Raw genomic sequence first — 16700 nt, 5'->3', positions numbered from 1 at the left:
TATGTCGAAAAAGGCTTTACAATCTTTTTAAAATTCGTCCATTTATGATTTTTGTTTAATGCACAAATGTTCCTTACAATTTCAATGGTAAACAAACTACTCCCTACATCCTTAAAAAGGTTCCTATTTGTGTTGTACACGTTTGTTTGATTGTTAATATTTTTAATTTCGTATACATATTAAATATAAAAATTTCATTATATTAAAATACTCATAAATACGAATTCAACATGATTAATGACTATATTTGATCTTATAAATACGTAAATTAATAGCCAATACAATGTTGCATTGACGCAGGAACACCACCAATACTTTCTTTTTCTTCATATATATAAGCTTTAATATATGTAGGTAGGTACATAAAATAATGCAAATTACAGTTGTATTTCAATAATTTCATTTTCTTTGTTTCTCATTTGCCCCGACCCTAAAATTTTCCAACACAACATTGCGTGTACTCATAACATTCCGAAACATTTCACTAACGCCGTTACCCAAACGGTCCAACCCCTCTGAGAAAACATTCGTTGAAGTCTCCAACCCCTTAACGGCGTTCCTCAACGGTAACATCTTCGACTCAACATCACCTGAATTAACGGCCACGATTAGGTCACCCACTCCCCGCGTACGCGTTTCCACGTCATCTAACTCGGTTAACACAACTTTTCTCCCTCCTCTAAAAATCAATGACTCGAGATCGTTGACCGAGTCGGCCCACAAAAACTCGGACGGAACTCGGACATTCACGACCTCCGAACCACCGCGCAACGCCGATACCGCTACTCTGGCGACGAAAACTGTAACCAATCCAACGGCGTAGATCGTTCGAAGCACCGCCTTCGCAACGCTCGTCGACTTGCCACGTGGCGGCGAGATTTTCGAAATCGCCGCCGCGAGATCATGAATCAACGCCTCTGGATCGCGATTCTCGAAGCTTCTACGTTTAGGAACATCTCGCGGGCTATTGCTCCACTCAGCAATGGAATCGCTTGCTTTTTTAAGCTGCTCCCGCGCCGGAACTTCCGTCTCGTCGGAAACCTGAAGCAAACGAATTACAAAACTCATCAACAAACGACGATAACGTAACTTCTCTAGATCCGAAGAAATCGCGTTACAAATATCCAAAAGCTTGACACTGAAATCCAAATAAACCGCTTTCGAACCGTCGTCATGCGAACCGGACGTGATATTCGAAATCAGCGCTTGAGCCTCAGCGTGCGTGGTGGAAACGAATTCAACGGCGAGCGAGAGCCACGACAACGTAATAGAAGGCGGATATGAGGTCGAAATAGATAGCGGCTTCAAACGACGGAGGATTGATTCATCGAAGGATGTGCAGATGATATCGAAGTCGATCGGCGGAGATCTCTTGCCGGCGGTGCGGAACGGCGAGAACGACTGGAAGGTTGATTTTTTCTCGATGAGAAACATGTTGAATAGGTGATTCCGGTAGGTGAAATGTTAGGTTAAAATGATCGGAGAATAATGCGGTGGAGTGAAGGATTTGTTGTGTTTACATGAGAAATTTGTGGTTGAGAGATAGAGCATGGAGAGGGAGAGTTTATTTTACTTTATTTTTCATTATTATTATTATTTTGTGGGTGGTGGTTGGGTTGAAATGACTAATATGACCCTTATCTTTTTAGTTGGTGGAATAGCGAATAGCATTCGGCGATCACACGATGGCATGACGTTTTACTCCCTCCATCCCTGCTACTTTTCCGTCTCGATTGGATATGTTGGTCAATGTATATTTTTAATTGTTAATATCTTTAATTTCGTATTAATATTAAATATAAAAATTTTATTATATTAAAATACTCATAAATACGAATTTAACAAAATCACTCATGATTATATTTGTTCTTATAAATTAGACGTAAATTAGTAGTCAATCGCTTACCATGAATAGCGTAAAAAGTCAAAGTAGAAAACTTTTTTGGGACGGGGGAGTAGCATTTTACTAGAATTGTTATAATAATATAATGTCATTGAGATATCAAATATAATATATAAAAATAATCATTTCAAAGAAAAAATATAAAAATATATTAATATATGTATATTATGCATTTATTCGTCAATTTCGTGAAATTGACATTTGAGGTGTATGAGTGTGTTTTGAATCAAGGGTACTAGAATGATGCGAAAGAGAGAGGATATTAAAATTAAGGGAATAATATTTTTTTATTATGTGATCAAGTTGTTATCCCTTGAAAACTTGTTATCCCTTGAAAAGTGCTAATTATTAGAGATACTCTGAGATCCCGTTAGGCTTGTTAAAAAACCCAAAAAAATACCTAACAAATGAAGCGATATCTCCCTCATTTTTTTCATAAAAAATGAAGGTTCGAACGATATCTGCCTCATTTTTTTTTTTTTTTGACTAATTTTGGCTTATAGCCTTACAAATGAGTATCTGTTCTCAACAATTCTCGGGGTGAGCCAGGATCGAACCCAGGATCTGGGACGACAGAGGATAAGCCCTTTACCACTTGAGCTATCCAACCGTGCTCATATCTGCCTCATTTAGTTTAGAAAATGTGGAAGGTTCGAATCTTATAAAAAAAAGAGTAACGTCACGTGTGTGTATATATATATATATATATATAACAAAAAATTAGAAAAAGTAAAACAGAAAATCCGTGGATGCCCTTATGGGATGTTTGATGCTACCATTCATCTTTATTTTTGGGCCTTCGTTTTTTATAGACCTTTGTTCGATTTTAGGGTTTCGTCCCTTTTTGGAACATTTTTACAAATTATTCAATTTTATGGCACATTTGTTTATTTTTGGACTAATATGACACATAACGCCACTTTTTTGTGGGTTTGCCACATACACTCACAAGAAGTGGCATTTTGGGGTATTTTTTTCATTTATTTTTGTTTTCTCCTCTCCTCCCCCATTCTGCCTTCTGTGAACTGATTATGTAAGGCTAAAAAGTCATGTGAAGGGCATGTTTTGAACTCTCATATTAAATTTTTAGAAAAAAATATTTTTGTTTATTTTTTTTGTTGGGTAGTGATGTAAACCTATTTTTAGTAAATATTTTTTATTTTAATTTAGAAGTTGTATATATATTACTTTAGTAACTTCAAAAAGGGTGCCATGTGAGTTATGTATGCATTTTTTTGATGAAGACACATTTTCACGGGTTTTTCGAATGGAGTTACAATTTTTTTTGTAATTTTTTTCCCATGTAGTAGTACGATTACTTTATATTTTAAAAAAATAAATTAATTATATGATTTTTAACTACCCAAAAATGGGAGTCAAAATTCATGATAAACTAATAATATAGAGCAGTAATGCATCACAAAATTGAAAATAGTACGCAATTACTAATAATAATAACATTATAGTAAAGAAAGATACAGCTAATACAGATCTAAAATACATAATTGCAAAAATATATGGAAAAATACAGGCCGCAAAATCAAAACACAATGATTCCCGTCAACATGCTGTGATTAGAGGTGGCCAAACTGGTGGTTCAACCCGCCCGAACTCGCCCTGGCTCGCCTAGTAAACCGTTTTAATTCGACTTGTAACGGGGCGAGTCAAACTCGGCACTGAACATGAACAGTAACGGTGCGAATACAGTTTTGTTATTTTCTAACCGTGAATCGGCATGACACAGCTCGTTAAAGCGGCACGGTACGAGACTGAACCGGGACGCGAGAACAGACCGGCACGTCAACCCGCCAACCCGCCTGAACTCGCGTAACCCGACCAACCCGTATGAACCGGCACGTGAATCAAACACTTTAACGAGCCTGTGTCAATGTCATCTCTGTGAGTCTGTGACTCTGTGTTTGTATTCATGTGTTGTGCCTGTGTAATCCTATTTTGTCTGTGTCCTGCACCTCTGCACTTCTACAAATTCAACGTTCAAATTTATTCGAGTCATGGGCTCAACTCAACGGCTCTCATGCAGCTTTTAAACGGCTCTCTTCTCTCCTCTCAGACTCTCACCCTCTAACGTCCATTTTCTTTTCTCTCCCTATAAATCACATTCAAACCATTCCACTATTTCCACTGCACTTCTTACTCTCTACTCTCTTCTCTATTCTTTACTTTCTCACTCACTGCCACTCTCTTCTCAAGTCTGTAGATTTTATTTAGTTTTGTAATTATTCCGGCAAAACATAAGTAATATTCCGGCGAGCTTTAATCTAATTCCGGTGAAAATTTTAAAAGATGGAAGAAGGCAGAGTAACAGTTTCATCCCATGGTTCTGAAGGGTTTTTAGCACATAAACGCAGCGAAAACGTAAATTTAAATCTTAAAAAAAACGAAACCCTCTGCAGGATCCATGCGAAAAATAATATTTAATTCGTAGTTCAGTATGTTTACCTTAAGAAGTTTTACGTTAATGGAAAGATGGAGGTCTTTAATGACGATCCAAAAATGATGAACGAAGATCCTTAGCAGCTGCTCCTCAAGTGTGAAGCACTCCACCGGTATCCACCAAGAAAACGATGTAATGAAGGAGGAGGAGATGGAGAGAATTAGGATTTTATAAATCTTTTTGGTTGAGGCAAAAATAGGGTTTATAATAGTATATTTATAGGCAAAATTTTCAGCTGAAAATTTTCCCATAAAATATTATTATTATTAACCCTTTATTATTCTCACTAATAATTAAAACACCTTTGAATAATTAATCATTTTTCTAAACTCTTTAGAAATAATTCTCTCATTTGATTTAATTTCCAAAAATTAAATTCTTAATTAATAATATTAAGAACCTTTTCTTAATTAATTTATAATCAATTAAATCTCATTTAATCAATTATTAAATTTTCCAATTAATTATTTATTTCATAAATAAATAATTATCAGCCATTATTAATTAATTCCTCCACCATTAAATCATTCTCTTTTATGGTGTAACCCTGTAGGTTCAATATTAAGCCGGTAGTAGAAATAAATAATAATAAAACTATTTTATTATTATTTATATAAATTCTCTAATTCATTAAATATGATTAATTAATTAATCATATTTATTCTACATCATGAGGGATACTTCTCAGCATATCGCGACTATCGGGATAATACGAATTCACTGCTTAGAATACCAAGAACCTATTCAGTGAGTAGTTATCGTACAATTAATTCCTTCTACCCTGCAATGTCACGATTAAATACAAGGCATGTAACTTGTGTCAAGCCTATCTTATTTAATCACTTGCTTTCCCATTCACTATGCTTAGTTCTATTTAATGTAAATTAGAAACTCCTTTCTAATTTCATTCACTATGGCCAGAGATTCCTGAACTAACATAAGTGGATCAGCATTGAACATTATCTTCCTACACTGGAAGGGGTAGATCCTTTAGTGATCATACACTATCTTCGTGTACAAATTCCTATACCCAGTAGAGCCCTTATAATTGTCCCTTGAGACTAAGAACTAAACCAAAGCATAGTTTAGTATACACAAGATGACTATGATGACCTCAAGTCTAAGGATACTTGTACAACTATCACTATGTGAACAACTGCTGACACGTGAGTGAACTCCATCAGTTGTTCAACTGTGTGAATCATGTTCAGTGAACTTATTCTATAATAAGCACCTACATACTAGCTATAGTGTCACCACACAAATGTCTATGAGAATAGACATCCTTCATAATGAAGCAAGCATAGTATATACCGATCTTTGTTGATTATTAATTACCAGTTAGTAATCCTACGACCAGGAACTATTTAAGTTTAGAGTTATCATCTTTTAGGTCTCATTATTATGATCTCATCACAATCCATAAAAAGCTTTACTCTAAACTGTGGTATATCTTATTTAAACATTTAAATAGATAGAGCCCGCAATAAAAACAATACAAGTCTTTTATTAATATCAATGAAATCAAAACAGATTACATAAAAGTTATTCCTAAATCCTCATACATGATTGGACTTAGGACATATCTCTTACAATCTCCCACTTGTACTAAAGTCAATCACTCTGGTATCTAATACCCATCTTGTCTTAATGACGATCAAAGTGACTCTGAGAAAGTGGCTTTGTGAGTGGGTCTGCTACGTTGTTATGTGTGTCAACTCTCTCGACGTTGGCATCTCCTCTTTCAATAATCTGAATTGCACCACCATTCAGAGTAAACACGTACCTTGACATGGATTTGCTATCACTTTCTGATTGAAAACTAGAGTCAGTATAACCCTCTATTTTCAACTCAAATTCACCACCAAAAACAAGAAAAATGTCCTGAGTCCTTCGCAAGTACTTAAGGATGTTTTTCACTGCTTTCTAGTGGTCTTCACCTGGATTGGACTGATATCTGCTCGTCACACTAATTGAATAAGCAACATCAGGCCTTGTACACAACATCGCGTACATGATAGATCCTATTGCTGAAGCATAAGGAATCTTACTCATACACTCTCTTTCCTCAGGTGTCTTAGGAGACATTTTTTCGGAAAGGGACACTCCATGGCTCATCGGTATGAGACCTCTTTTGGAGTTTTCCATGCTAAACCTTTTAAGCACTTTCAGGATGTATGTACCCTGGGTAAGACCTATCATTCTTCTAGATCTATCTCTATAGATCTTCATACCGAGAATGTAGGATGCTTCTCCCAAGTCCTTCATGGTGAAGTTCTTTGATAGCCATACTTTGACTGATTGTAGCATCGGTATATCATTTCCTATAAGAAGTATGTCATCCACATACAATACAAGAAATGTTACCGCGCTCCCACTAACCTTCTTGTAGACACATGGTTCATCTATGTTTTTGATTAAACCAAACTCTTTGATTGTCTCATCAAAACGGATGTTCCATCTACGAGAAGCTTGCCTTAAACCATATATGGTTCGCAAAAGCTTACACACTAGGTGTTCATTTCCCTTGGGAAGAAAACCCTCTGGTTGTGTCATATACACTTCCTCCTCAAGTTCCCCATTGAGGAAGGCCATTTTCACGTCCATTTGCCAGATCTCATAGTCGTAGTAAGCAGCAATCGCAAGCAAAATCCGAATTGATTTTAACAGGGCTACAGGCGAAAAAGTTTCATTAAAGTCAATCCCTTGCCTTTGTTTGAATCCTTTTGCCACGAGCCTGGCCTTATAGGTCTCCACCCGGCCATCTTCTCCAATCTTTCTCTTGTATACCCACTTGCACCCAATAGGCTTAACACCTTCAGGCGCCTCAACCAGAGTCCATACTTGGTTGGTATACATAGATTCCATTTGGGATTTCATGGCACTATGCCATTTTTCTGAGTCAACACTACTCATAGCCTCATTATAGGTCACAGGGTCGTCATCATCAATGATTGACAACTCATTTCCATTCTCAATGACAAGGCCATAATACCTCTCAGGTTGGCGAGACACTCTCCCTGTCCTACGAATGGGCTGTTCCACAGAAGGTTGTTCAGTCTGAACAGGTGTTTCTACTTGATCCGTAGTAGTTTGTGCTTCTTGAACTTCATCAAGTTCAATTTTGCTCCCACTGTTTCCTTCAAGGATAAACTCCTTTTCCAAGAAGGTAGCATGTCTGGAGACAAATACCCGATGATCGGTGTGAAAGTAATACCCCAAAGTCTCTTTAGGATATCCCACAAAATTACATTTTACGGATCGAGATTCCAGCTTATCTGGGTCAACTTTCTTGACATAAGCTGGACATCCCCAAATCTTAACGTGTTTAAGACTCGGTTTCCTTTCTTTCCATATCTCATATGGTGTTTGAGGAACAGATTTGGAAGGCACCTTATTCAGTAAATATACTGAGGTTTCCAATGCATAACCCCATAGGAATACTGGAAGATTCGCATAGCTCATCATGGACCGAACCATGTCTAACAAAGTTCGATTTCTCCTTTCAGATACCCCATTTAACTGTGGAGTATATGGAGGAGTCCACTGGGAGACTATACCATTTTCTTTGAGATAATCTAGAAACTCTCCATTCAAGTATTCACCACCTCGATCTGATCGAAGAGTTATAATACTGTGTTTGGTTTGTTTCTCCACTTCATGTTTATATTCTTTGAACTTTTCAAAGGCTTCAGACTTGTGTTTCATCAAATAAACATATCCGAATCTAGATCTATCATCTATGAAAGTAATGAAGTACGAAAATCCACCCATGGCTTGCGTAGACATTGGTCCACATACATCTGTGTGTACCAATCCTAGCAAATCTGCAGCCCTCTCTCCATGTCCACTAAATGGAGATTTGGTCATTTTACCCAATAGACAAGACTCGCATGTAGGATATAATTTAAAATCAAAGGGGTCAAGTAACCCTTCCTTATGCAATGTCCGCAGTCTATTTTCACTAATATGACCTAGCCTACAGTGCCATAAATAGGTCAGATTTTCATCATCTCGTTTTCTTTTATTAGTTTGTTCAATCTGAAGTAAATCATGCTCTACGTCACATACATACAAACCATTATTTAAAATGCCACGTCCAAAAAGAATATTATCTCTAAGGATAGAACATTCATTATTCTTAATAATAAATGAAAAACCATCCACATCCAACATAGGAATAGAAACAATATTCCTCACAATAGAGGGAACGTAATAACAATTATTCAAAATAATAGTCTTGCCCGTAGGCATATGTAAACTAAATGATCCTACAGATATGGCCGTAACCCTTGCTCCATTGCCCATACGTAGAATTACCTCATCTTTTTCAAGAGTCCTACTTCCCTTTAGTCCTTGCAACGAATTGCAAATATGAGAACCATAGGCGGTATCTAATACCCAAGTAGAAATTTGACCTAGTGACATATTAACTTCGATCATGAACATGCCTGAATCAGAAGCGGTAGTCTTACTACCCTTCTTCTTCTTCAATTATGCAAGGTAAACCTTGCAGTTCCTCTTCCAGTGCCCCAACTTGTTACAGTGAAAACAAACAGCTAAATTAGGACCAGTCAACTTGTGAGCATCTAGTATGCTCCGGAGTGGTAGTGCAGAAGACATGATGAATATAGTAAATCTGTAAATGATAAACACATAACAACACTTAGCAAATATTCAATTTCATTTCAAAACACTATATGAATCGGGTCTTTATTCATAAGTGTCTCCCACTAGTTTATCTAATTTTTTCAACCCCCTAAGTGAAAATTAAGCATTCATAATGCTAGTGGGAATAGGGATCCTACATTCCATCACACAACCTCGGCTGTGGCACGGAACGTCATGTGATGTTCAATAGGCAGACAACTCTTGTCAATTACATCTTATGTTATTCCCTAATATAAGTTTAGCCTCTTGAATAATTGAGTCACGGCTGTGGCACGACAAACTCAATATTCTAAGTCAAGTCTAACCCAACATTTCGTACAATTGAATCAGTCTCCAACGGCCCACGGCCGTAGCACGTACCGACCTTTAGATTCTAATTCAATCTACACATCTCTATGTAATAGACAAGTATTTCTTATTTCGAAATCAAAGCCCTCGGCCTTAGCATGAAACGATAATGATTTAAAAATAAGAACCACTTTCTACCATGTTGGAAGGCTATGGCCGACACAAGCCCGTTGTGTCATTGGCCAATTACTACTTGATATTATTTAATTTTAGAGGGATTATATTACGTTACAATCATAATCATATTATAAAGAGATTCTTCCTTTTAAATTAAATATTTTAAATCAATAATCGATAATCAGATGATTCCCAGATCGGGTGGAGCATTGTCAAGAGGCGTCACTTAATAACCCTTTCTTACAGATATAAATCTGTTGTTGACAGAATCATCCTTTCTCTCAATATTGAAAATTCATATTCAATTACGTGTTTCATAAACACAAGAATCTTATGATCGTATTTATAATATTTATTGTTAAGGCAAGAAACGATTCCTATTCTAGATTTTCTAGAGCACGCCTTATATTGATTTAAGTTCACCTAAATCTATCATCGCATGATAAACATAGTCATATATCTCATATATAAAATTAAATAAACAAGTAAATGTAAAGTGCAATAAAGTAAATGTGTTTGGTTATGGCCCCATCCTATGTGATCTTTATCAAGCTCATGATAAAGATCAAGGTCAATTTAATATGGTGATGGAAATAAATACAACTACTTATTACATAAGTCTTCTTCTTTGTTTAGACTTCTTGTATGCCTCGTCTTCTTCTTAGTATCACCTCCATTGGATAGCCTTCTTGAGTCTTCAATTACATTACATGATTGAAAGTAAAACTAATCTAATGAACTTACAAGAATAACTCGAGTTACATTCGGGACTTATGATTACAAAGATTGACGACATGCAAGTCGTATTTAAAATCAAAACCAAAACCATTACACTAAGGTCGAAAGGCCATAACCATCCACCATGCTCATATAACACATAAAAGCATGTTAAAACACATAATCTGATCTTAACATATCATATTATCCATGATCGAATCATAAAAAAAAAATATGACAAATATCAGAAAAATCAGAATCAAATCAGAAAAACAAGAATCACTGTTTACGGGCAGTAAACGACGTCAAACGCCTTACAGACGAGTCATTGATAGCTTTAACTATCAGTTTTGTACAAACGCTCGTTTACCTATGGAATATGGTATTCGTTTGCGTAAATCGGACACCGGACTTAGATTTCAGCAAATCTGCAGCAGCCAATTCAGAATCCGTATCTAATATGATTCTCATAATTAGAACAAACATAAATCATGTATATATCACTATATATACAGATTACATAATCATCTTATGATTATACAACTCACATGAATATCATATATTCAAAACCATACATATATAAGCATATTATATCAACATCAAATCATGGCAAATCACGTACATGCTCATATATCGAAAACAGTTAAACACATAAATGAATTAAAAACTTTTTGCAAGTAGCTCTGATGCCATTGAAGGGTTTTTAGCATATAAACGCAGCGAAAACGTAAATTTAAATCTTAAAAAAAAAACGAAACCCTCCGCAGGATCCATGCAAAAAATAATATTTAATTCGTAGTTCAGTATGTTTACCTTAAGAAACTTTATGTTAATGGAAAGATGGAGGTCTTTAATGGCGATCCAAAAATAATGAACGAAGATCCTTAGCAGCTGCTCCTCAAGTGTGAAGCACTCCACCGGTATCCACCAAGAAAACGATGTAATGAAGGAGAAGGAGATGGAGAAAAATAGGGTTTTGTAAATTTTTTTGGTCGAGGCAAAAATAGGGTTTATAATAGTATATTTATAGGCAAAATTTTCAGCTGAAAATTTTCCCATAAAATATTATTATTATTAACCCTTTATTATTCTCACTAATAATTAAAACACCTTTTAATAATTAATCCTTTTTCTAAACTCTTTAGAAATAATTCTCTCACATGATTTAATTTCCAAAAATTAAATTCTTAATTAATAATATTAAGAACCTTTTCTTAATTAATTTATAATCAATTAAAACTCATTTAATCAATTATTAAATTTGCCAATTAATTATTTATTTCATAAATAAATAATTATCAGCCATTATTAATTAATTCCTCCACCATTAAATCATTCTTTTTTATGGTGTGACCCTGTAGGTTCAATATTAAGCCGGTAGTAGAAATAAATAATAATTAAAATATTTTATCATTATTTATATAAATTCTCTGATTCATTAAATATGATTAATTAATTAATCATATTTATTCTACATCGTGAGGGATACTTCTCAGCATATCGCGACTATCCGGATAATACGAATTCACTGCTTAGAATACCAAGAACCTATTCAGTGAGTAGTTACTGTATAATTAATTCCTTGACTAAGAACTAAACCAAAGTATAGTTTAGTGTACACAAGATGACTATGATGACCTCAAGTCTAAGGATACTTGTACAACTATCACTATATGAACAACTGCTGACACGTGAGTGAACTCCATCAGTTGTTCAGCTGTGTGAGTCATGTTCAGTGAACTTATTCTATAATAAGCACCTACATACTAGCTATAGTGTCACCACACAAATGTCTATGAGAACATACATCCTTCATAATGAAGCAAGCATAGTATGTACCGATCTTTGCGGATTATTAATTACCAGTTAGTAATCCTACGACCAGGAACTATTTAAGTTTAGAGTTATCATCTTTTAGGTCTCATTGTTATGATCTCATCACAATCCATAAAAAGCTTTACTCTAAACTGTGGTATATCTTATTTAAACATTTAAATAGATAGAGCCCGCAATAAAAACAAAACAAGTCTTTTATTAATATCAATGAAATCAAAACAGATTACATAAAAGTTATTCCTAAATCCTCATACATGATTGGACTTAGGACATATCTCTTTCAGGTTCAACACAAGCAACGGCCATGCGACCACCTCGACCTATGGAACCCTGTAAAATTTTGTTAATTTTTTGTATTTTATTATATTTGTTAAACTTAATTATTGTTTTTTATTTTCGTATAAACACCTTACCGTAAGATTTGTTGATTTTTTGTATTTTTATTATGTTTTTCAAAATTAATTATGTTCGCATATGTAAATGTCCTTTTTGTTCTAATTGTGTTTGATTATTACATGTTTTTAAAAAAATTGTTTTTAATTTTCATATAAAAGGGTTATTGTTTTATTTTGAATAATATGTGTTCGAATGCAGCAGTAGATTAAATCCGAATTAATTTTTTATATTCAAATTTTGCATGTAGTGTTTCTAGTGCAAGACATTCATCACATGTTTGGAATTATTTTTCGAGAGAACCAATGACGGAAGAACCGAATAAATTTAAAGTGTTTTATTTACTTTGTATTCAAAATGGTCGAAATCCACCCCCTTTTACTCACTCTAAAGGATTCGGTACGGGAACGCTTGATAGACATTTACAAAAACATCACGATATTACGAAGCAAAGTCATGAAAGTGGAACCACACGTGGAGGTTCACCACAACAAACACAGATGGGTGGCTTCGTGACATCGTCGCCCGGTGGAGGTATGCCTTTCGTTTATAATAGAGATAGAATGATCGAATCATTTGCTACTTATCTTACGTTAGACGAGATGCCTTTTTCTCACGCCGAGAGTCTAGAACATATGGTTAAAGAATCAATTAACCCGGTATTTAGAAGGATTCCTAGAAACACAATTAAACGTCACACACAAAAACAATATTATCGTCAATGATCACAATTAATTGAATATTTTCGTGATTATGATGGTATGGTTTCGTTAACTAGTGATTATTGGAGTTCGAGTCAAGGTGAGCCATTTATTTGTGTTACGGTTCATTGGATCGATTCCGACTATTTTTTACAAAAACGAATAATTGTTTTTGATGTCATGGACGAGTCACACACCGGTTATAACATAAAACAAAGAATTGTAGAAATAATAACCGAATTTAATTTGTTTCACAAGGTGTTTACGATATCTTTGGATAATGCCTCGTCAAATAATAGAGCTATGTTTTATATTAAGAACGATATTCCCACGGTTTTAGATGGTGAATTCTTGCATGTTCGATATTGTGCACATGTAATTAACCTATCAGCTCAAAAATGAATTACGGAAATAACTCATTTTTTAGAACCCATTAGAAAAATTATTAAATATTTACGTATAGCACACACATTAAGAAGTGAATATAAAAAATTATGCAAAGCAAATGGGTTAAGGCCGAAAAATGGGGTATTGATTGTTCCACAAGATGGTGTTCTACTTATAACTTACTATGTGAGGCAATTAAATATAAGGTAGTTATCACCGAGTTATATAATTCTGATTCCAGAAATCAAGTGGACGATAGATTGATTAACGAATCTATTGGAATTTGGCAATTAAAGTTCGTGATTCGCTTGAGTGTTTTGCACATGCCACTAAAAATTTTTCTTATGTTTACGAACCAAATGTACATCATGTTATTATTGAGTGTGTAAATATTGTTACTACTTTACAACAATTTGAAAATGATAATCGCTTTTCCGCAATTGTTATCAAAATGAAAAAAAAAGTGCATTGAGTACTTTACGGAATTTCCATATATTTATGGAATCTTGCACAGGACGTTGTAAAGATATGTGTTTGTAAAAAAGATTGCGATCAAGCTGCAAAAAGATAACAAGGGAGGAAAGAAGATGATTCGGACGGAGAAGAAGATATTTGGATGACAATGGACACTTCATCAGAATCGGGCACGTCAACTACCAACGACCAACAAGAACAACAAGAACAAGAAGAATTTGTATAAATAAATAGTGGATTAGATAGAATATTTTGTTATGTATTTTAAATTTCAATTGTTTCATAGTTTGTTTAAAATGTAAATGCGGTTTGTTTCGTTTTTTTAGAGAGGAGTCCTCTCAAACTTTTTGTAAATTTTTTTTAATTAAAAAAATTTATAGAGGTACCGTCCTCTTTTATTTATTTAACACATATTATTATTATAAGTTCAGATGAATATTTAATATAATTTTGGGAAAAAATAAAATCGAGACAATTATCGGCACAGTAGTTAGTTGTTTACAGTTTGATTGTTATAATACTATAACTAAAATAATTGCAAATTGAACAAACATATAGTCTAAACGAGCTGCTTGATTTTTATAATATTATAATTAAAATAATAGACAATTGGCAAGTGGCAACTGGCAAGGATTTATTCTTGACTTGAAGAATCAGCAAAGTACAATTGTTAGTTTGATTATTATTATAAATAAAATAATCAACATAACAGAACATGCCTGCATGGCATACAACAATGTATTGTTTAAATAATAAAAAACTTAACACGCCTCAACCTGTATAAACCCGCCTCGCCCCGTCAACCCGCCAGCACACCCGATTATAGCATATTATTTATGTACTTTTGTATGACAGTAACCTGACCCGTCCAGCTCGTGTAAACCGCGAGCAGCACGCGAGCTCAACTTCTGTGATCCGGCACGAACCCGGTATGGTCCGTATAATTAGATGTGCCATTCATGAGTCATAAGTTAGCCAACTCGGCCCCGTTGAAAACCCGACACGGCTCATCCGGCACACTCGTTTGGCCACCACTAGCTGCGATCCATGTTTAACGTCACCATGATCATGGGTCTCCAATACTTTGTGTCCACACAAGAGGTGTATTGTTAACCCTAAATCTACATCGTAAATCACTGTCTTCTGCACTCTGACGATTAACGTAAAATCTGGTTGAAGGTGCATTTGTCAGCCAGGTCTCGCCAGTATAAACTGGTACAACATTTTCTTTTGAAAAGACAACTTTAACTTTGTTACTGCAATATAGTAGTAATTTTGAGGAAATAGAATACATATTTTGAAAATTCTTTGCACTAGGATAGATTTAACTTGTTTTTCTTACATTTCATCACCAATAACCATTTCTAAAGACCTTTGTTGTACATTTTTTTGCATTTGTAACTTGGTGTACATTTCCTCGGTCAACAATTAACTTAACCACATTTACAACCTAAAAAAATGTTAATATATAACGAAATGTAATACGAAAAGGTACAATGAAAATGGAGTACATTAATTACCAATATAGTGATCATTTTGGAAGTGAACCTCATCAATTGTTGAAAGACCAACAAAGTGGAATACATCTTCATAAGTGTCGGGAACTTCAGTAATTTGAGTTAAATAACAAATGAGAATGTGCATGTCCCATTCGACACATTTATAATTTCCCTCGTAGGGTGTCCCAAGAAAATTTAAAATATCATAAGTTCGACCTTCGACAATTCGACCATGAAAATGATCTACCTCCCCAAACGGTATCCATGCATGCATACAGTTACGTTGTACGAACCCATGAATAAATTTATGAGAACCATATAAATAAATTTGGTAATTGATAAGATTAAGTTTTTAGAGCATCTTACATATTCATCAACAAGTATCATCTGCAAACCTCGATATGCTACATTGTTACTGTTATAGTCATCCCATTGTCGTGATACTTGAACTTTTATTCTCCACTGAATTTGACTTACAGGTGGAAGGTTTCGTAGTGCTGTGCTGTTAGGAATCTGTTGCGCACTTGATGATATATTGAACAAAACACTTGGTAGATTTAATTCTATGATTTTGTAGCTTTCAACAGGTGATCACTTCAATATCCGTTGAAAGGGTAGCTTATGTTTTAATAAGTTTAGTAGCACAATTCTGCATATTGTAATGCCTTAGAGAACTAGATGTTGTAGAATGTTTTAAGTCATGTTGACTACTAGATTGATATGCAAGATACGTTGGTCAAATGTAAATATTAGATTCCTTGTAATCTTGTATAAATGAAATGGAGTCAACTGCTATGAAGATAGTCTCAACGGATGTTCCACAAGGCTTTAACGGATGATCAACTAAAGTCTCAACGGATGATCAACCAGACTCTCAATGGATGATCCAACAAATTCTCAAAGGATGATCCCACTGAGTTTCAACGGATGATCTAACTGAGTTCCAATGGATGAACAAATTCAAAAGAGCAGTTGATAGTGACTTGACAGACACATGTGTTGATTGTATGCAAATGGAATGTGGCAGCCTACTTACAGGGTTAGAGAACAAAGAAGCATTTTCATTTCCATGCTAAACTGAAGATAATCAAAGATGCTGAATTGAGAAATGAAGGAGCATGAAATTAGACTAGAAACATTTTATCTTATTTGTTTAACTTTTTATCATGTAACTTGGTGATATATAAACCAAGTGTAGC

General features: G+C 34.7%; 1 protein-coding gene across 2 annotated transcripts; it reads right to left on the bottom strand.

The window, feature by feature from the left end:
* Positions 1-291: 291 nt before the first annotated feature.
* On the bottom strand, positions 292-1590 carry LOC141724762 (UPF0496 protein 4-like). 2 transcript variants are annotated; one of them, XM_074527020.1, is made up of 2 exons: positions 1167-1304; positions 292-1041 (listed from the first exon to the last, which is right to left on the bottom strand). In XM_074527020.1, the coding sequence occupies exons 1-2, from the start codon at positions 1173-1175 to the stop codon at positions 400-402; spliced, it is 651 nt and encodes a 216-aa protein (XP_074383121.1). In that variant the 5' UTR covers positions 1176-1304; the 3' UTR covers positions 292-399. The 2 variants fall into 2 exon arrangements, with proteins under 2 accessions (XP_074383121.1, XP_074383120.1); XM_074527019.1 differs by having other exon boundaries at positions 292-1590.
* Positions 1591-16700: the final 15110 nt, after the last annotated feature.

The sequence above is a fragment of the Apium graveolens genome, chromosome 5 (genome assembly GCF_009905375.1).
Source record: "Apium graveolens cultivar Ventura chromosome 5, ASM990537v1, whole genome shotgun sequence".
NCBI classification, from domain to species: domain Eukaryota; kingdom Viridiplantae; phylum Streptophyta; class Magnoliopsida; order Apiales; family Apiaceae; genus Apium; species Apium graveolens.
Note: the sequence above shows the minus strand (reverse complement) of the source record. Positions and strands in the feature narration are given on the sequence as shown.

Excerpts from the sequence above, each read along its gene's own strand:
- LOC141724762 (XM_074527019.1), bottom strand. The coding sequence starts at position 1,434 with ATGTTTCTCATCGAGAAAAAATCAACCTTCCAGTCGTTCTCGCCGTTC.